General features: G+C 35.7%; 1 protein-coding gene across 1 annotated transcript in view; it reads left to right on the top strand.

Moving 5' to 3' along the window:
* Positions 1-20,584, top strand: part of LOC137405835 (ATP-dependent DNA helicase Q5-like) — a 48,459-nt gene that overhangs the window by 25,857 nt on the left and 2,018 nt on the right. Inside the window, exons 13-19 of the mRNA XM_068092252.1 lie at positions 400-474; positions 1,002-1,163; positions 4,899-5,493; positions 6,665-6,729; positions 15,165-16,067; positions 16,662-16,850; positions 19,403-19,460. Coding sequence (XP_067948353.1) covers positions 400-474; positions 1,002-1,163; positions 4,899-5,493; positions 6,665-6,729; positions 15,165-16,067; positions 16,662-16,850; positions 19,403-19,460 — 2,047 coding nt within the window. The remainder of the gene's footprint in view (positions 1-399; positions 475-1,001; positions 1,164-4,898; positions 5,494-6,664; positions 6,730-15,164; positions 16,068-16,661; positions 16,851-19,402; positions 19,461-20,584) is intronic.

Here is a 20,584-nt window from a genome sequence, read left to right as displayed (position 1 = left end):
TTGGAATAGGTCAAGGTTACTTTTTTCCAGATTAGTGCTTTTCTTTGGGGTCAGGACAGATCTGTTTCGTGCTTCTGCACTTGTCAGTTAACTTGCGCTAAGCGTAAGTCACCTGACGAGTGCAGAAGCATGAAACAGACTTGTCGTGACCCCAAAGAAAAACACCCATCTAAAAAAAAATGTAACCTTAACCTAATCCAACACCTCAGTTAGTTACATATATCTATATATATTTCTCTGATATTTTTAATGAATACTAAAAAACCAGGGTTAGACACACAGAATGTTGGTCAGAAGCCCAGAAAGTGTCTGGTTTGGTTTCATTGCAATTTTTACATACGCTTTTACGTACAAAACTTTTTTGTATAAAACCTGTATTTATAGTTGCAGTTTTTGTAGGACGATGAAGAAGTGCCAGATGATTGTCCCCTCAAGAACCCTGAAAGTTCTAGAGTTCCCAGTTTAGCTATAAAGGTTTGTTTTTTATTCATAAAATCTAGACATACTATGCTGAAATTGTCTCCCTGATCAGTTACCATTACTCGATAAAAATTATTTTGCCTTTTTGAAATCGCTACCCGGTTTTGTACATATTGAAATTTGGTATTCATTGTAGTGTTTTGTAAAATTTATGATTACTTTATAAAGATTAGTTTTCATGCTTCATCCATTGTTTTAGTGAAACAAACCAAATACTCCGTCGTCTTTTCTCAGCCTTAAAAGGTTAATAAGAAACTTTATACATCTGGAGGTTATCACGAAACACTTTACCTCCAAAACTAAAGATATACCGCAACGTTGATTAGCTTTGCTTTCTTTAAAATGATTTTAGGTTTATTTGTTCGTGTGAAAAATTAACAAAGGTCATTTGATAATAATTATGCCTCATATATGTTTTAAAATATTGTATTGGGGCAGTATCTATAATGTCACTCAGGTACAAAAATCTTACCACATTTTGCGCTAACACTCTCTCTATTCCATCTCCTCTTTTCTGCCAGACAAGAATACATTGCCATCAGTTATTAGAAAGAGCACTTGTGGAGAACCAGGCTGGCAGCAGTAGGAACTACATGGCCACCATTGAAGCAGCTGAGGTGGAATATGAGGTGTTCAACTCTGTCAAAACACCTCAGGCCTATAAACTTACTATCAACAGAAAGGTTGGTCTCATGGAAGCTGTGGTTCACTCTGTTCAACTTGAGCAAGTCGCTTCATCATATGTATACTAGTACGCTTGCCAGTCCCGTGCATTGGGAGATACCGTTATGAGTAATCGGCATATGGAGAATTATCCAGGAAATTGTTTGGGCTTTTCAGTGGTGTAATGGCAGCCTGTTTGCGTTTTAATCGGATGCCCCTAGTTTGATTCCTTTATGAGGTGATCCTTTTTTTCTAACACTCTTCTCTAGTTCGATAAAACCTAATATTTGGTCTGGGACCCGTATAACACATCACAACTTTTGAACCACATGTTCTATAAAAAATATTCTGATACCAAATTAATTATCATAAAATTTTACATTAGCTGATGCTATGAAAAATACCACAAACGCTTTGCAGAATGAGAACAAACACTTTTTCGGCCATCTTCGAAAAGACCATAAGCATACCCAAGATTTATAAATATTATTATTTTACTGCATTATTATGACTGATGAAAAATAAATAACTCACAGTAATAATAATAACTCTTTTGTTCAATAACAATCACCCAAAGTTCATAGATCTACAACTAGTAAAAATTATTGGCTGTGATGCAGCTAGCATAACTGGTCATTGCTAGCAATAAATTGCGATAAAAAAATAAAAGATTTTGCAAAGCGAAACTACGTTCAGGTTTGGTTGTTGACATACTTTTATTGGCTCAACGCATGTAGATAATTGTTACCTTTCATTTAAGTATTGATGTGATAGGGTCACTTAGTGGTGTAGGGGTTAGAGTGCTGGACTGTATATTGGAGCATCCGAGTTCAATTCCCTGGTGAGTCAATTTTATTCGTAACACTCATTGTGGTTTTGAGCAAACAGACGGATGGACACTGTTTTTATTATAGTACTAGCTGTGCTACCCAGCATTGCCCGAGTGTTAAAAATCAGCTTAAAAACAGTGAGAGGTAATGAGAGTTGCTTGGCACTTGCTATTAGCCAGGCACATCGCCGATGTATTTTTGAGTAAGCGTACTAATAAGAGTTATTCTCTCTCCATGACATTACGCAATCACCCTGCGTAGTACGCGAAGCCGTTGTGTGTATTTGCTCCCACATAGCGATATATATCGCGTAGTGAATTGGGCTAGCTCATGTGGCTCAGTTGGTACGGTGTCCGACTAGTGAACAGGATGGTCAATGGTCAAATCGCCTGCTCTAAGAATTTTTTATTCCAAGATTTTAGTAGCTATAGCTGGACACTCCTACACACCTTACATTATATCTTACAGATAATCTCACAGATACTTGTTGTATCATTTGATAGGAAAATGAATAATGTTTAAACTTAAAACACGATATTCAAATTATGTTTAAAAATGCAAATTGAAATAATAACGATTGCGAAATAAACGTTAAAAACCTATATTATAAACTTCATAAGTTATAACAAGTTTATAAATGTAATAAAAGAATGTAAATCTGTATATAAATGTAAATATAAGAGAGTGAGGAATGACTGATACTTCTATTCTTACACGATACTCCAGTAAATCTCACAGATAATCTAACATGTAATCTTATAGTAATTTTACAAATGTTTGCTGTAAAATGTGAAATTGATCATGAATTACTAATTGATTAGGTTTAAATGGGCATTTGTGTAAATCAAAACACAAAGCGAGCACTGATAGGAACTTTTGTGAAGCATGTGTCTAACAACTCAATATTCATCTGTTTAGGAAAGGAAATTGCGCTTGTTAATATTATATATATATATATAATATATATATAATATATATGATATATATAATATATAATATAATATATATGATATATTATATAATCTACTAAAATTATTCATATAAACAAAGATGTTTTATATAGAACTAAAAGAAATAATGTAAAGGCTGTACATAAATAAAAGAATGAATGTGGAAGGTACCAAATGAGAATCAAGGAAGCATAGTGTAGCTGGGAAAAGTATTCTGAGCAGCTGGAATAAATAAGTTGAGAACTAAATGAAAATGGGAATTAAATAAAATAAATATAAAAATAATAAGTATGTAAACTACGAAACAGATTATTTGGTAATGATACAATTAATACAAAATAAAAATCGTTATGACCAATGAAATGCGCTACAACAGACGCCAATTATTTATTTTGGGTGAAATGTTTGTTGATATGGTTTGGCCGAAAGCATCGTGTTTTATAAGGGCATAGTAACCCATTAGTATCAATAAATTCGTCATTTAGCTGAAATTTTATCATTAAATGATTTTTCTATTTGTGAAATCGTTTTACCGTAACGAATAACGCTGGACTCGCCATGGCAAGCAACTGATATTTCTTAATAACGTATATAATCAGTACACAAGTCGCCAAATTTTAAGTTTGTAGATAAATTATTGTCGATATCGTGGGGCTGAACAAATTAGCCCTAACGAAACAGGGATGAAGAAGCAATGTGCTGCATATACATAGGTCCTAAAATATTTCTCCCTCGCAGCTTCGTAACATGTGGGCGTTTTGCTAAAATAATTAGGGTGTGGTTACGATATATCAAATATGACAATACCATAGATTGAAATTTCTTAACCGGAGATTCGTAACGTGTGGGCGCTATCCTAAAATATTAGCTATAGCTGGACAAACCGACGAATACACATACCAACTTTGAGAAATATATATACAGATTGGTTGTCATATGGGTGCCAAAATAATTATACTTCTTTAAGTATAATTACTTTAAGAAGTATAATTCCGCGATGAAGTTTTCAAAAATGTAGCTAGAACCTCAAGTTTGAGTTGAAGTTGCTAGTTCTTCTGTGATAAAGTTTTAGCATCAAAAACTCACCTTCATGGTGGATGTGAACTCACTACATTCAAATCGCGAGTCTACTAACAAGCGTGCATACAAAGCTAAGCCATTCTTATCATTTGTATTGCTTTTGCCACATACTCTATATCCTTTTCACGATTGCACACACCAAATGTGCATGCTTTATTGTTAATCAATATTATCTTTTGCGTTTGTTTTTGTTTTTTATTTTAAAGCTGGTTTTTCCCTTCTTGTTTTTAATGTGTGATTTTCAAATGTGTCGTGTCAATTTCAAATGTGCTGCTACACTCATCTTTCTGGTTTCAGTAAACCTCTAAAAGCTAAATGTTTTTCACATGAACAATTGTATTAACTGGATTAAGAGTTGCCTCTATATTCTCTGTCCATTTGGTCAGACAAAGTATCAGACAAAGAAAGTCCAATATCTCATTTTTACGTTTGTACCAATATCGAGAGGTACCAGTGTCAGTCATCAAAACTTTGAATACAACGAGCTTATACTCCGACAGTAGCCCTTTTTACACACACACTTATGTGTTCTCATTGTTTATGTCTTCTCTTAGTTTATTTAAACTGCACAAAAACTCTTTTCTCATGAATTGAAGTTGAAAAGTTTGAATGATAAGTGTTGTATATGTTTAAAAAATAAATTTTCTTTCCAAAGACATTTTATTACCTAGGCAATGCCAGGCATTCATCTAGTTAAATACTAAACTCACTTGGTGCGTCCCACTAACTATATATTTAAATTAAGCGTAAAAGGTAAGTTTGTAGCAAATTCCGCAAACTCTCGCATTCGTTCAACGTGCAGCATTTATACATATCTTATATTGTGGTATCGTCTTTTAATCGTCTATTTCCAAGTTTCAGTTGTTTATCAGGCTGACTGGCTTAACACTTGTAGACTAAAGAAATCAAAGCTTTAACAGACAAAGGAGAGAGCTTTCGCTCTCTCATCCAACCGAAGTTCAATTTTCTCAGTTCTGAAGATTCATCTAATACAACCCCAGAGACGCTTTCCACTATTTCCATGAAATTTCAATCTGGGTTCCAGACAGCATCTTCTCTTCTGGCTACTTCCAAAACTCAAAATGAAGTCATGTTGGATAATGATGCAAGCGGTTTACCACTTGTTAACAGAAAGCTGAGTACAGCATTCAAATCTGCTGGAGAAGTATATGCCAGCAGTCTGGACCAATCAACAGACGACTCGCAAGTGAAAGCAAGGAATGGTGTGGCTGGAACCAGAAAAAGAATTTTGAATAAAAATCTCACAAAAGCCAAAAAGCTGCGCAAGTTGAAAGGTGCTCTTAGTCCAACAGAAAAAGTCACATATTATTTCAACAAAAAGGGATCACCTTCGGCTAATAATATGACCTCCAGTGATCTCTGGGTTTCTGACAGCCTTAGTCAAACAGACAATGACGGCACAGATACACAGTCTCAGCCGAGTCAGTCTAGCTCTGAAAGTTCAAGTCATGATGTTGTGGATATTACAGGTACGTATACGGTAGATGTTTGTAGCTGTCATGAAAACTTATATTGCTAGTATTATAAGTTTATAGGAATACACTTTGAGTTTATAGGGATACTAGCTGTGTTGCCCGGGTAATAGAAAAGTCTTTGGGCAGAAAATTGATATGTATTTAACATGTAACAACATTTTCCATTCTAACTTTCAAACTACATATCATGAGAAAAGGGTTTTGTCTTATAGACAATGAGAAGTAATGAGAGTTGCTGGCTATTAGCCTGGCACATTGCCAATGGAAAATTTGAGTACGCTTAATAATGTTTCTCGTGACGTTATGATATGACCCTTCAAAGCCATTGGGTATTTGCTCCCATATAGCGACATATATCAGCTAGCTAAGAAATCGATCTTTGTGGTATACATAGTACGGCGCCGGACTCGTGAAAGGGAGGATCCGAGATCTAATCATCTTTGGTGCAAATTCTTTATTCCAAGATTTTAGGATCTATAGCCAGAATGCAGACTTACGACAAACATAGGGACTTTGAGAAATATCTATATAGATATAAATATTTAATATTATATAATTTATATATAGATGTGTATATAGGACACTATATATATTGTATATAGTGTTATAGTAGTGTCCTGCGTAGTAGATATATATATATATATATATAATTTGAAGGTTATGTATATATAGCACTATAGTATAATATTTGTAGTACTTGTATTACTTTTAGTAATATATATGCTCAAAAGCTATGTATATATTATCATTAGAAATACTTATTAAGAGTAATAAAGAAAGAACATGCAATACACTGTGTAATACACTGTGTAATACACTGTGTAATACACTGTGTAATACACTGTGTAGAGTGAATTATGGGAAAACATGAGCGCACTTAGCTGTTAGTTAATCAGTACAAATTTGTCTCAAGCAGATATAGATCTGCTCTCATCAGTATATATATATAATATAACATATATTTATTTTATCTATTATACACTTATTTATATATAAGCTTATTTATATATACGCTTAAATATTTTGCACAAGCAAAGAACAATTTGTAGAGATTTGTAGACAATTTTACCAATCAATTTTCATAAAATCCATTTTGGTTCTTGTATACATTGTGTATATAAGCCATTTATTAATTGCTATATGTATCTATTGTTCAATTTTTTAGAATCTACAGATGATGATGGCGATGTTGAAGAGCCAGTTGAGATGGTTGAACAGGCAATCCATGAAGTTAGTCTTTTCACTTATGAAATTTAGACTTGTATAAATGAAATAATCGGTTGTAACGAGTGGTTTCCCTCCCCCAGTAGAGTTCTTTGACAATCTGGAACACCGCTGTATCAAAGCTTGATTGATTATCCACAAAATCTTCATATAGTTTGTTTTACATGGCATTAGGCATGTCACTGCTTATTTTGGTTAGATCCCCGCTTTAACACCTTGAAGCCTAACCTTGTACGCACAAGCAGGCCTCCTGATTCTAGACCGTATTAAGAACTTTCCATCGACTGGGAAAGTACTTTGGGTAGCTCAAATCCTTTTGAAGGGAAAGTCATATCAAAGCTCTATGCTTGCAGAACTTAGACAAACAACAGAAATTAAATATTGCAAGTAGTTTGTTTCACTCTCTTTCAAAGATGTGATGTTTTATAGGAAACTGAAGAAACATAATGGATGGTGTAACTGAGCTTAATAAGTGTGTTTATTTTTTAAAATCGAAACTCAAATAATTTAGTGTAAAGCTTTTCTAACTGAGAAAAAGCTTTTTAATTTGATTTTTCAGTTGGCCTGACTAGTTTTTACCGTCATTACAAAGAGTTTCAATCAGTATGTCACTAAAAACTCTGGTCTGACAGCAGCCATTTATCCGTCTTAACTGGTTAGAAGTGCCTTTCGTATATTGGCAATATTTCCAGAACTAATAATCTAATCAACTTTCAACTTGCATTATGATGAAATTATTTACCGCACAAAGCAGTCAAAGTTTGGTGATACTACGTAAACCAGAAGTAAAAATGAACTAATGTTTTATCGGCAGCCATTTGTTATTTTTAGGGTTGTTAGAAATGCCCGTTTTATTTTGGCAATATCTAAAAAAATAATAGTTCAATCAACTTTAAACTTTTGAGATATGCTAAAAACATACAAATCATACATATGCCACACAAATCATACACATGCCACACAAATCAAACATATGCCAGACAAATCATACATATGCCACACAAATCATACATATGCCAGACAAATCATACATATGCCACACAAATCATACATATGCCAGACAAATCATACATATGCCAGACAAATCATACATATGCCACACAAATCATACATATGCCACACAAATCATACATATGCCAGACAAATCATACATATGCCACACAAATCATACATATGCCAGACAAATCATACATATGCCAGACAAATCATACATATGCCACACAAATCATACATATGACACACAAATCATACATATGCCACACAAATCATACATATGCCAGACAAATCATACATATGCCACACAAATCATACATATGCCAGACAAATCATACATATGCCAGACAAATCATACATATGCCACACAAATCATACATATGCCAGACAAATCATACATATGCCACACAAATCATACATATGCCAGACAAATCATACATATGCCACACAAATCATACATATGCCAGACAAATCATACATATGCCAGACAAATCATACATATGCCACACAAATCATACATATGACACACAAATCATACATATGCCACACAAATCATACATATGCCAGACAAATCATACATATGCCACACAAATCATACATATGCCAGACAAATCATACATATGCCACACAAATCATACATATGCCAGACAAATCATACATATGCCACACAAATCATACATATGCCAGACAAATCATACATATGCCAGACAAATCATACATATGCCACACAAATCATACATATGACACACAAATCATACATATGCCACACAAATCATACATATGCCAGACAAATCATACATATGCCACACAAATCATACATATGCCAGACAAATCATACATATGCCACACAAATCATACATATGACACATAAATCGATCAAGATTTCGTAATTCTACGTAAATCGGTAGTATGAAAGTTCAAAAAGAACTAGTGTTCTGTCGACAGCCATTTTTCATTTCTCATTCGGATAGAAGTGTCATCAGTATTTTTGCGATATCTCAAGAACTAATACTCCGATATGAAACTTTAGAGTTATACTGAAATCCTATACCACACAAAGCAGTGACATTTCGAAAATTTCCGTAAACCGGAAGTACATAAAAACAAAGGGAAACTATGAATCCGAGTTCACTAAGGCATAGGATCAGGTGAAAGAACATATTTTCGAGTTATCTCAGGCTTAGGCTTCCAAGTGTTAATCTCCAAATGGGTCCTAGTGGAGAAGCAGCCTACCATAAAGTGCTCAAAAAAGTGATTTATTTTATATTAGGATGGATAATATGCTGAAATAATGTTCTTGACCAGAATTTTATGCTGATTCTAAATATCTAGTTTCTACACCTCTAAACTAACTATCAGACTAATTATAATGTATTACGTAATACAATAAATTATTAATATAATCATTATAATTTACAAGTTCGACCAGTACAGAGTGGGACTGTGATACATCAAACTAGATCAAAATCTGTAGCTGATTTTAAATATCATATTATGAGATTTCAAAAATGCTTTGGTTTAAATTTATATTACATAATAATATTATTGTGTAAGTTATATGCGTAACTTGAAGTATGTATTAAATATGATTGTGAATACCACTCAATTCCATTTGTTTTGGACCAGAATTTGGAGCTTGTTCTCAGTATGTAACTGAAAATTCTCTCAGCTGGCCACAACATTTTTTGTAATGTATTATGTAATACATGAATTTAATGATATAATTTCAAATTTTGTCAGTTTATCATTTGGGGAAAGCAAAGAGGTTGTAACACATCAATCAATATCAGAATTTGTAGTATATTTCAGATTTAATATTTATATCTTTTCATGTTGCATAAATTTGAACTTATACACAATATTATATAATATAATGGATTACATAATTTGTCTGTCGGTCTGATATAGCACCGTGACTGTGTGTTATCTCCTACACATTTACAAGAAGGAAAAATGAATCAAAAACTCTCACAGCTGTTTAAAAATTTGACAAAGATGTAGAATCTTTTTTTTTCTGTCTGGTATCAGGGAAAGGTATCATGAGGGGAAATAGCCTGTCTTGACAAACTGTTGTTTTTTTGCGGAGTTGTCCCCCGGAAAGCGCGGCGAGCAAAACAACAGCTTGTCACAAGACGTACTGCACCTGATGCATCAGCTGCACTTATAGGGAGTTGTTCTCTTCCGTATATGTGGCTTGGTTGCGATGTTATGTCGGTCACTCCATTGGTAATCATAACCGATTTCGCGCAAAAGTTCATGTAGAAAAAAATTAGATTACAACGTTTAACCAGCGACCAGTCTCTGCGGTAAACTTTAGTAGAACTTCAGAACTTAGGCAACAACAGCGACTAAACATGTCGTTATTTGTGCGCTCATTCAGTTTTATTTCTATTTTTGTATCAGTCAGTTTTATTTGTTCTTATGGATTTTATTTTCAATGTATTTTATTCTTAAATTCTACTGAAGTTTACAACAGAAACTGGTCTTTGGTTTAACGTTGTAATCTTATTTTTTCTAGATAAATTTTTGCGCGAAATCCATTACCAATGGAGCGACCGTCATAACATCGCAGCCAAGCCGCATAGACGGAAGAGAACAACTCCCTATAAGTGCAGCTGATGCATCAGGTGCAGTACGTCTTGTGACAAGCTCTTGTGTTGCTCCCCCGCTCGACGGGGGACAACTCCGCAAAAACAACAGTTTCTCAAGACAGGCTAGAGGTGAAATATTCTGCAAACTTTTAAAGACATAACCTGATACTTGATGTAGTATAATAACCTACCTTCACCAGCATTCTCATCAGAATCTGTATTCTCTTCTTCAGCACCAGTTTTGTTTCCACAGTCCTTGCACTGACACATCTGTACATTTGAGTCCAGCCTTCTGGCACTGGCATCTATTGGATGAACATCCTGTCTTACATCGACAAAACATGTCTCTCATTGCATCAGAATCGCATCGCATCTGTGTCATCCATGTGATTTTGAGATTGCCATTAGACAAAGTCCAGCCATGATTAGTGGGTAGGGGAGGATCAGTTGTTGGCTGCGCAGCTCTATGCCATATGGCTGCTTGGTAACCAGCTCTCATTACATGCAGCCTCAGTTCATCTTGGGTTGGAGGAAGGTTGGTTTGGGAAATCCTTGAGGGAGAGCAATAAACCAAATATCTTGCTTCATTGATCTTTTCAGTTGTGTCAATATTATAAAGCCTGCATATGAGTTTTTCTATAGAGTGCTGAGTATCATCATCTACCTCAAACTCCAAGCCCAAAGAGCTTAATACGTTGATGAACTCAGGGTTTTGCTTGAGCAAATTCAGAATGGATTTTTTTCCCTTTGAATAAAATGCGCTGGTACTATCACAACCGCTAAGTGCATGTAGACCCAGAAGTGCCTGGGAGTAGGGGGGTGTTAGAATACCTGATACATTTCCAATGTGCATGTATCGCATTCGTTCTTTCTTCTCACAGAAGTAGTACAATTGATCTGATGGAAGCTCATGTACCAAAGATATACAAATCATAAACACATCTGTATCTTGACACTTTATCATCACCGTACAGTCCGATCCTTTGTCTTCCATGATGGACTTTATATGCTCTATTATTCTTGTGTCAGCTTCCTCATGATCTGATGCTAGACTCATTATATTTTTATTACTAGTCTTCCCATCCATTTGAAAACTGATCTTGTTGCAATTGGAAGAAAATGCTATGTATACATCAAGATCCTGTTTGATCTGTGCACTGCTCCACTCCTTACTCAAGAAAGCCACCAAAGTTTCTTTGTTAGCACCCTCTGCCAGGAAGTCTGACCATTTTGGTACCATTTGATTTGGTTCAAAAATAGTCACCTTTTGACTACCTTTCAATCCACGATGCATTCATGCTGTTGATTTGATGCCCGCCTCAGGATAGCTATCACAGAATTCTAGAAGCTTCTTTATTTCTGTGTGCACAGCTGCCCTTTATATATGAGCCATGGTCCATCTCTGTGAGGCAGATAGGTTTTTGTGAATCCAATGAGACCTCCCTGTGATTTAGAATCACGATTGTTGGTCTATTCTATCGGCATATCACAGGCAACGCTGGAGAATGGGTGGTGATGCTCATGTTGAAAGGTAGAATAACCACGGTGATCTGCCATTGCTTGGTAAATTAAGGAGTGAGTTTTTGCCAGCTGCGTCATCTCAATATAGTAAAGTGTGCCATACCTTGCATAGTTGGAGTGATCACATGCAAAGAACCATGGCAAGAGTCGTTGTAGTTAGTTGACATGGAGGTTCCAATCAGATTCCCTTGTGGCTCAGACAAAACTTAGCAGCTGTGTCACCATTTCAATATACTCTACCCAGAATCTAAATGTGGGGTTGCCTATTGAAGAGGTGACTATAAAATCTTGGTATGCCTGATTCATGTGGGTGAGTTCAGATTGATTACATTCAGTGTGATTGAAAACAGCTCTGCTAACGTCCAAACTAAGATAGTCGAGGGCACCAAAGGATTCAAGACTTTCAGCGAATTCATCCAACAATAGGTCATACAGTGCTTCCATGCAGAGTTTGTGTGCCATGATGGACCTATTGTAACTATGACCATTGATCACCCCTTTCAGGCTTCCTTTAGCGATACATTGCGATTCTGTGATTATTTTGGCCCTCCCAGCATCACCATACCTTTTGCCTATCACACCAAGGAAAGCCATCACTGTGTGAAAATCTCCTAATCTAGGGTCAAGTCTTGAAATGAGAATGAGATTGAGGAAGCGAATAGTTTGTGCTTTACAATATATAGCTTGGTCAAACACTACTACTGCAGTTTCTATAGCAAACATGTCAGCTTCATCGATACTTTTCTGAAGAATTCTAACCAAGGTTTCACCACAATTTTCCACACAATAGAAGACACACTCCTCATCATCCACGCTTTTATAACTCTAAAAGGTGAACACTTGCCTCATAGAAGTAATTAGGAGATTTACGAATTAGGAGATCATTAAGAAATTTTAGGAGTTGTCCTCTCTCGTATTAAAATCGTTTCATAACTTCTAAATGTAACCAGTTATAGGTGTAGAAACTATATCATTAAACTCAGCATGAAATTCTGACCAAGAATCTGGTCTTACTTTATTCTCCATATTTATATAAATAAGAGTGAAAGATAGCTCTGGGCTGCTTCTCCACTATCCTGTATGCTACGTAGGATCTACATGTCCACACGCATATTATGGGCCTACTAGCGCTGAATCGCTAATTCTAACTCTTAGACTGCTGTCTATCAAGAAATGCTGGCTCTATAGCCTTGTCTATTATATCCGATGTTTGTTAACTGCAAACTGCTATTCAACCAAGCTTTAGCGACCTCGATTTGGTCTAATGAATTGGTAGCTCATTTAGCCTGAACTAGTCTGTAATTTCACGATGATGTCAATTTAGGGTAAAAAAACTCGTTCTTGCACTCTTACATTAGCCATTTCTGATGAGGTCATGGGTTATCTCTCCTGCAGTACGCATTCAAACCCGTCCTCTGATTCAGATAATGACTCAGAATCCAGTGCTCACTCTCAGTGTACAAAATGGAATGTAAAAGCTTCATGTTATTTATTTAGGATTGTTCTTATTTTCTGTCAAAAATAAGTTTAAACAATCAAATATTTTGTCACACTTTCAAGTTTATACTAATTTAAAATGTTTTTCGTACAGATTTTTCAAACAATTTTCTTTTTCCATTTTTGTGCTTTTTTATCAGGCAACTGTATCTTTCTTAGTGGGTTACTGACCAAGTATTTTGGTATCAAATTGTCTTATGGTAGACAAGAATTATTTAATGTGCCTGAAATAGAGTTTAAATTTCCACAGTTTTGTGGTTTTGGTTCATATAGTAAAACTGTGGTTATCATTCGTAGTTTGCTAGATTCTGATTACCCTGTAAGCGGATTGATCTTTCTCGGAGACTGAAACGTAGTTAAATATGTTATGAGAATTTGTAGGCCTGTAAATAAATACTGGACCATTATATGTCCTATTCCCTTAGTGAATGTTATAGAACTAAAGCATATCTGATTAGCTATAAAAAGTTGGGCAATGGTCATGCTTAACACAGAGTTGGTCCCTTTTCAGCGAACTTGTGTTGTTCACGGCTACTCCATTCTGCTTAAACACTGAATTTTTGAAAGGCTCACTGCTATTTCACTCGTATAAAACATGAAAATCATCTTAAACAACATTGGCCAAAAACAGTATTGGTAAAGATTCTCTGTAGAAGAGTTAGAGTCACAAGCTTTTAAATTCTATATCAGACGCATTAAATAATTCCTTCATATACCATGAGAGAAAGTTTATATCAAAATACTCAGTCAGTTATCTACTGAGAAAGTTACAAGATTTGCATTCAAAATAATAAAAGCTCTAAAGATATAGGCCTACCTACAGGATGAGATGATTTGCGGAGTTAAATTTTGCGAAGATTTTGTTTTGAAGCATATTCGCGGACCAAATTATTCGCGGATGAACACATTCGCTAATAAATTAATCTGTGAAAGCAGCTAGCAATAGAGAAAAAACCTTCATGTGCATATATCACATGTTTAGGTTTTTGTTTAGCTAAGAATTTTATGTCGATCATGCTAAGCTATAGATTTTTGGCTGCATCCAGAGGTTTTTATGATTGTTCATCGATTTGAACCAACAACTTGTGGTGAGTTATGAGTTTTCTCAACGTAAAGAGCTGCAGGAGATTTTTTTTCGATGATGATGCCGTGCCAAATTCCAAATAACTTGTGACAACCTTGAAAAATTTTGTAAAGAAGTGTGATGCATTGGCAATGGGCTTAACTCAAAGCCCTGGCAAAGATTTTTAAAAGAGTTTGGAACTCAGCTACGTTTACTAGCTCTGCCTATCGGCTAGTTTTTAATTTGAGGTAGTAGTTATTCTCCATTGTGTTAAAAATAAAACTAATTATTTGCGGCTTTTAGTAATTCGCGGATTTGACTGTACGCGAACTCACGAATATTTTCATCCTGTAGGGTAATAAAGAAATTGAATATCAATATCACCTAAACAGCACAGAAATTAAGAAAGAAAGTAGTTCAAAAAATCTGTTTGTTAGAAAAACATATTTTAAATTAGTCAAACTATCAACTTTCCACTTTTGCATATTGCCATCATGTATTTTTATCAAACGGGTCATTTTTCACTTGAAACTTGGAAAGCATACAGGAAGGTGCTAGAAGTTTTATGAGTGGTTCTAAAAGTTTAAGGAAGAGACAAATATTTGTACATTCTATAAATGAAATCTAATATTGGTACTTTCAAAACCGAAAAAAGAAGATGCTGTACTCATATGGATCAGATTACTTCACTAAATAGTTTGAGATTCAATTATTGATACTGTTTACCAATAGGAGTAGTAATAGAAATTGTATTACTTTTGGTTGTTTTTTTCAAGGACAAAGAGCTCATCTTTACTTCTGTTGACGCAGTGTGCGTAACATCCGCGCCTCCCAGACTCGCTGTCGATAAAAAGATGACTTCTGATGACCTATTTTGGTTAGAAGATGATGAGCATGATACTGTCGCTGACACAGAGACTGAATCCATTGTAACTGACCCACAGGATGAAGTATCATCTAGTACAGCGGTTGTGCTGAATCCATTACCTCCTGCTCTTCCAGTCTCAGCGTATGAAGGTGCACAGGCTACATCACAGTCAGTATCTGAATGCGGTGGTTGCACATCATCCACATCACAATATACAATAACTGTAGCTACTAGTTCAAGGCCCTCATTCGCTAGTCCAGTTCCCTCCGTCATTCCGTCTATTGCTAACTGCTCTTCAATCACCACAAATCTTTGCCCTACCTCCGTACTTACATCATCATCAGCTGGTAAAGCCAATTCTTTAACCAATTCCAGCATTGGTGTGTCGTATTCTAAAGATTTTTTCGCTAGGTACAAGCCTGCATCATATTCTAGTGAGTCACTGGTCCGACCTGTCTCACATTCTCAAGCCCTGCCAGCCAAGGCAACTCCTTCAGTTGAGCAGCCACCGTTAATGCCTGACTCTCGCGCCGAGCAGACAACTCTTGAGACCACTCCTACGCAATTGCCATTAGTAAAACCTCAAGTTGCTTCCCTCACCAATGATGTCACCAAAGAATGCAGTAGTTCATCAGAAAATGCTGAATGCGCTACAGACACCATATCACTTCCTGACCCTGACAGCACCAGACCAGGTATTTTGAAGGTTTCTACACCAGGTTACCAAGACAACCATCAAGACCAACGGCGAAGCATAACCTTTTCAGACAAAATGGATGTGCGATTCTATGAGATTGATGACGATGAAAAAGTAGGTGGCTGGTTTGTGTGTTGCGGACGCTTACAGCAATAGTTTATTTTCTAAGATAACATTTCACAAGAGGGGCCGTCTTGTTTCAGCTCATCCAATTTAAAATTTTTGTATTTTCCTCCTTTGAAGAGGTGTCGCAATACAGTAGACGTTACTATAATGTATACCTCCTATAACATAAATTTCACATAACATAAAGAATTTATGTTAAGTTTTTTTCATATAAATTCCACATAAGGTAAAGCATCAAGTAGGCGCAAGTTTTCAAATTCGATTTTAGTAACTAAAGTCCCATAGGTAGCTTTGAAAATATCGCTTTAGGGGTATTTCTATACATGGGTAGGAGTACACCAAAGTTTTGTGTCATAGAGTTTTGTAACCTGCTGTCTAGTAATTATAAAAAATGAAATGGTTGAAATTATAAAATGAAAAATTAAATTATGAAAATATATAAATGGCACTTAGAAAGGGTTCTTGTAAATCGGGGAGTAAATCTAACCACTAAATTCCAATAATCACACGACTGAGTAAATCTTTATCTGTTTTACTCTGCGCTGCGTCTCTTTCTTCTCAGTCAACCTGCTGTCATTACAGCATTCGAAGAAACGAGTAAGTACGCACGATGAAGCAGATTTTCATCCTAAGAAACGAACTGGAAAGGAAAGTGTCCAGCCTAGCAAGGACCCAAAATGTATGGACAAACATTCTATTCTCAAAATAATTTCACAGCAAGTTGTCACTCTCCTCAGCCCCTTGTATCGCAAGCAACAGTTTGCATCTAAGGTCAGTTTGTCATTTCTTTTCTAGCAACCTTTGATGGTAGCTATTCTTTGTTTGGACTTCACAGAAGTTTAAGAATGCTATCACTGCCATAGGCAGCAATGAATAGGCCGTATAAATAATATAATTGTTAATCATGCATTCTTTTTCTTTGAAGGTAAAGTTATCAGTTGTTAGTCACTCACAGAACCAAACAAATGCTTTGTATTGTGGCTAGCTGTCCCTGACCAATCATGGTTTATTATAGCTAGCTGTCACTGACCAATCATGGTTTATTATAGCTAGCTGTCACTGACCAATCATGGTTTATTATAGCTAGCTGTCACTGACCAATCATGGTTTATTATAGCTAGCTGTCTCTGTCCAAACATGGTTTATTATAGCTAGCTGTCACTGACCAATCATGGTTTATTATAGCTAACTGTCACTGGCCAATCATGGTTTATTATAGCTAACTGTCACTGACCAATCATGGTATATTAAAGCTAGCTGTCACTGACCAATCATGGTTTATTATAGCTAGCTGTCACTGACCAATCATGGTTTATTATAGCTAGCTGTCACTGACCAATCATGGTTTATTATAGCTAGCTGTCACTGACCAATCATGATTTATTATAGCTAGCTGTCACTGGCCAATCATGGTTTATTATAGCTAGCTGTCACTGACCAATCATGGTTTATTATAGCTAGCTGTCACTGACCAATCATGGTTTATTATAGCTAGCTGTCACTGACCAATCATGGTTTATTATAGCTAGCTGTCACTGACCAATCATGGTTTATTATAGCTAGCTGTCACTGACCAATCATGGTTTATTATAGCTAGCTGTCTCTGTCCAAACATGGTTTATTATAGCTAGCTGTCACTGACCAATCATGGTTTATTATAGCTAACTGTCACTGGCCAATCATGGTTTATTATAGCTAGCTGTCACTGACCAATCATGGTTTATTATAGCTAGCTGTCACTGACCAGTCATGGTTTATTATAGCTAGCTGTCTCTGTCCAAACTTGGTTTATTATAGCTAGCTGTCACTGACCAATCATGGTTTATTATAGCTAACTGTCACTGGCCAATCATGGTTTATTATAGCTAGCTGTCACTGACCAATCATGGTTTATTATAGCTAGCTGTCACTGACCAATCATGGTTTATTATAGCTAGCTGTCTCTGTCCAAACATGGTTTATTATAGCTAGCTGTCACTGACCAATCATGGTTTATTATAGCTAACTGTCACTGGCCAATCATGGTTTATTATAGCTAGCTGTCACTGACCAATCATGGTTTATTATAGCTAGCTGTCACTGACCAATCATGGTTTATTATAGCTAGCTGTCTCTGTCCAAACATGGTTTATTATAGCTAGCTGTCACTGACCAATCATGGTTTATTATAGCTAACTGTCACTGGCCAATCATGGTTTATTATAGCTAGCTGTCACTGACCAATCATGGTTTATTATAGCTAGCTGTCACTGACCAATCATGGTTTATTATAGCTAGCTGTCACTGACCAATCATGGTTAATTATAGCTAGCTGTCACTGACCAATCATGGTTTATTATAGCTAGCTGTCACTGACCAATCATGGTTTATTATAGCTAGCTGTCACTGACCAATCATGGTTTATTATAGCTAGCTGTCTCTGTCCAAACATGGTTTATTATAGCTAGCTGTCACTGGCCAATCATGGTTAATTATAGCTAGCTGTCACTGACCAATCATGGTTTATTATAGCTAGCTGTCACTGACCAATCATGGTTTATTATAGCTAGCTGTCACTGACCAATCATGGTTTATTATAGCTAGCTGTCTCTGTCCAAACATGGTTTATTATAGCTAGCTGTCACTGGCCAATCATGATTATTTTTTCTTAGCAACAATCATACAGAACTTTTTAATTGCGTGACCCTGAATGTTCTAGCGTTGGTTAAATGTCAAATGACATGACACACGCTATGACATGGGAAGCCAACCCCCTCAAGTTGGCGTTTCCATATCTGCAGTTCTTTTCAAACGTAACATTAGCGAATTTTTGTAATCTTCATTGTCAAACGAAAGTAGAGGATTTTGGCTAGGACTGACCATAGATGGACATCAGACTAGAGGCAGTTTTTTTAGTTCATTGAGAGTTGCAGGTATTTCATCACTAAATTTTTACATGACTCATGTCAGACTTGGAGAATATTTTAGCTATTGATTGCATTGGTTGTCAGTTTAAGTGCAAGAAATTTAAACTCCTCTGTATATCCACTTAGATACATTCTCTATCTAAACGAACATACAGACATACGTTCTCTATCTTCATGTAGCAAAACAATTCTGATTGGCATCGCATGACTTGTGCATCCCTGTAACTTCTCCGTAACTCTGTCTCCTTTTGCCAGCTCCTAATCTCTGTTTTTGTTAACAGTGCATTTATGCATTCTGTCATTTCAATGCATGCTGGCAGTTGTCGGTGTCAGTGCACAAGCACTATATATTCCTAGAGTTTTGTTACTAAATATTATTGGTGAGGATTATTGCCTCTACCGTTGTTACTGTTGCAGGATCTGTTCAAACTAACAGCTAAGGCCATATCATGTTACATCCTGGAGCACAGTGAATGTAAGTCACGCCTTTATGTGAGATAGTTGGTGTTTCTGATCTTCAGTCCTTCTGTTTACATTAATTCTATTATGGTAGCCATTCTAGTAGTTGTTGTCTCACGACCAAACACGAGCGAAGCGATTGTTTGGTAGCTTTATGATAAATGCATATGCGCACACAACTCCCGAAAAATTATCCGTCAATGGCAGTGACCAAACCCTTGTACCGAAATCCCATCCAAAAGTTTAACCATTTTTGTGTAGTCGTTCAAGTATAATAATGATACAAAACACATATAAACATATTTAAATATGGTACTAAGTCTTTGAAAAGTTGACGTAATATCCTAAAACTTACCTATCTGATCGGATTATACGTAACTAGACATTAATTTGGCCTAAAATCGCAATAAAAACTTGACAAGCGTTTTTTAATCAAAATTTAGACCGGCCAGCGAAACGCCATCAAAGCTGTGCGACAAAGAGTAGAACCATTAAGTCGTGCGCATTTCACGAGAAAAACGTACACATTTCACCAGTCAGTCTATGGCATTGTCCAATTGCCGAAGGTTTCTGTAATTAACGTAGAAGTACTGAAAAGTAATCATTTCTTTTTTGCCGATTCTACCGGACTCCTACATTTTGGACACTTATAATGAGTACTTAGGTATTCCAACTGATGTCCAAAGCAGTGAAAGTAAAGGAAATGGCGATGATATTTTTCAAACTATACTTATAAGATTATTACAATATTCAATAATAATAGTAATTGTTCGGTTTTATAAGATTATAATGTATATAATTATAAGAATAATCATTCGATTTTGCAAGATCGCAGTATATAGTGACCGATGGTGTTCAATATGCTACTGTTATTATTTTTCTAAAGATTTTATTGATGATACCGCGGCTGTGCCCAATATCGCGATACTCAATATTGCGGTACTGCCAAGCTGTTTTTAATATCTGCAAAATTAAGTAATAGGCCTGCATTTTCTTATAGATATACATCTATTTTTATGACAACCCGCTAAAATCTGTTTAGATTTTTAAATTCAGCATAATTTTTTAGATATAAATACAGAAATCTAGATAAATATCACAACTTATTGATATTGGTTGCTATGGCCAATGATATAAAGC

The sequence above is a fragment of the Watersipora subatra genome, chromosome 10 (genome assembly GCF_963576615.1).
Source record: "Watersipora subatra chromosome 10, tzWatSuba1.1, whole genome shotgun sequence".
NCBI classification, from domain to species: domain Eukaryota; kingdom Metazoa; phylum Bryozoa; class Gymnolaemata; order Cheilostomatida; family Watersiporidae; genus Watersipora; species Watersipora subatra.
This window is presented reverse-complemented; position numbering and strand designations above follow the sequence as displayed.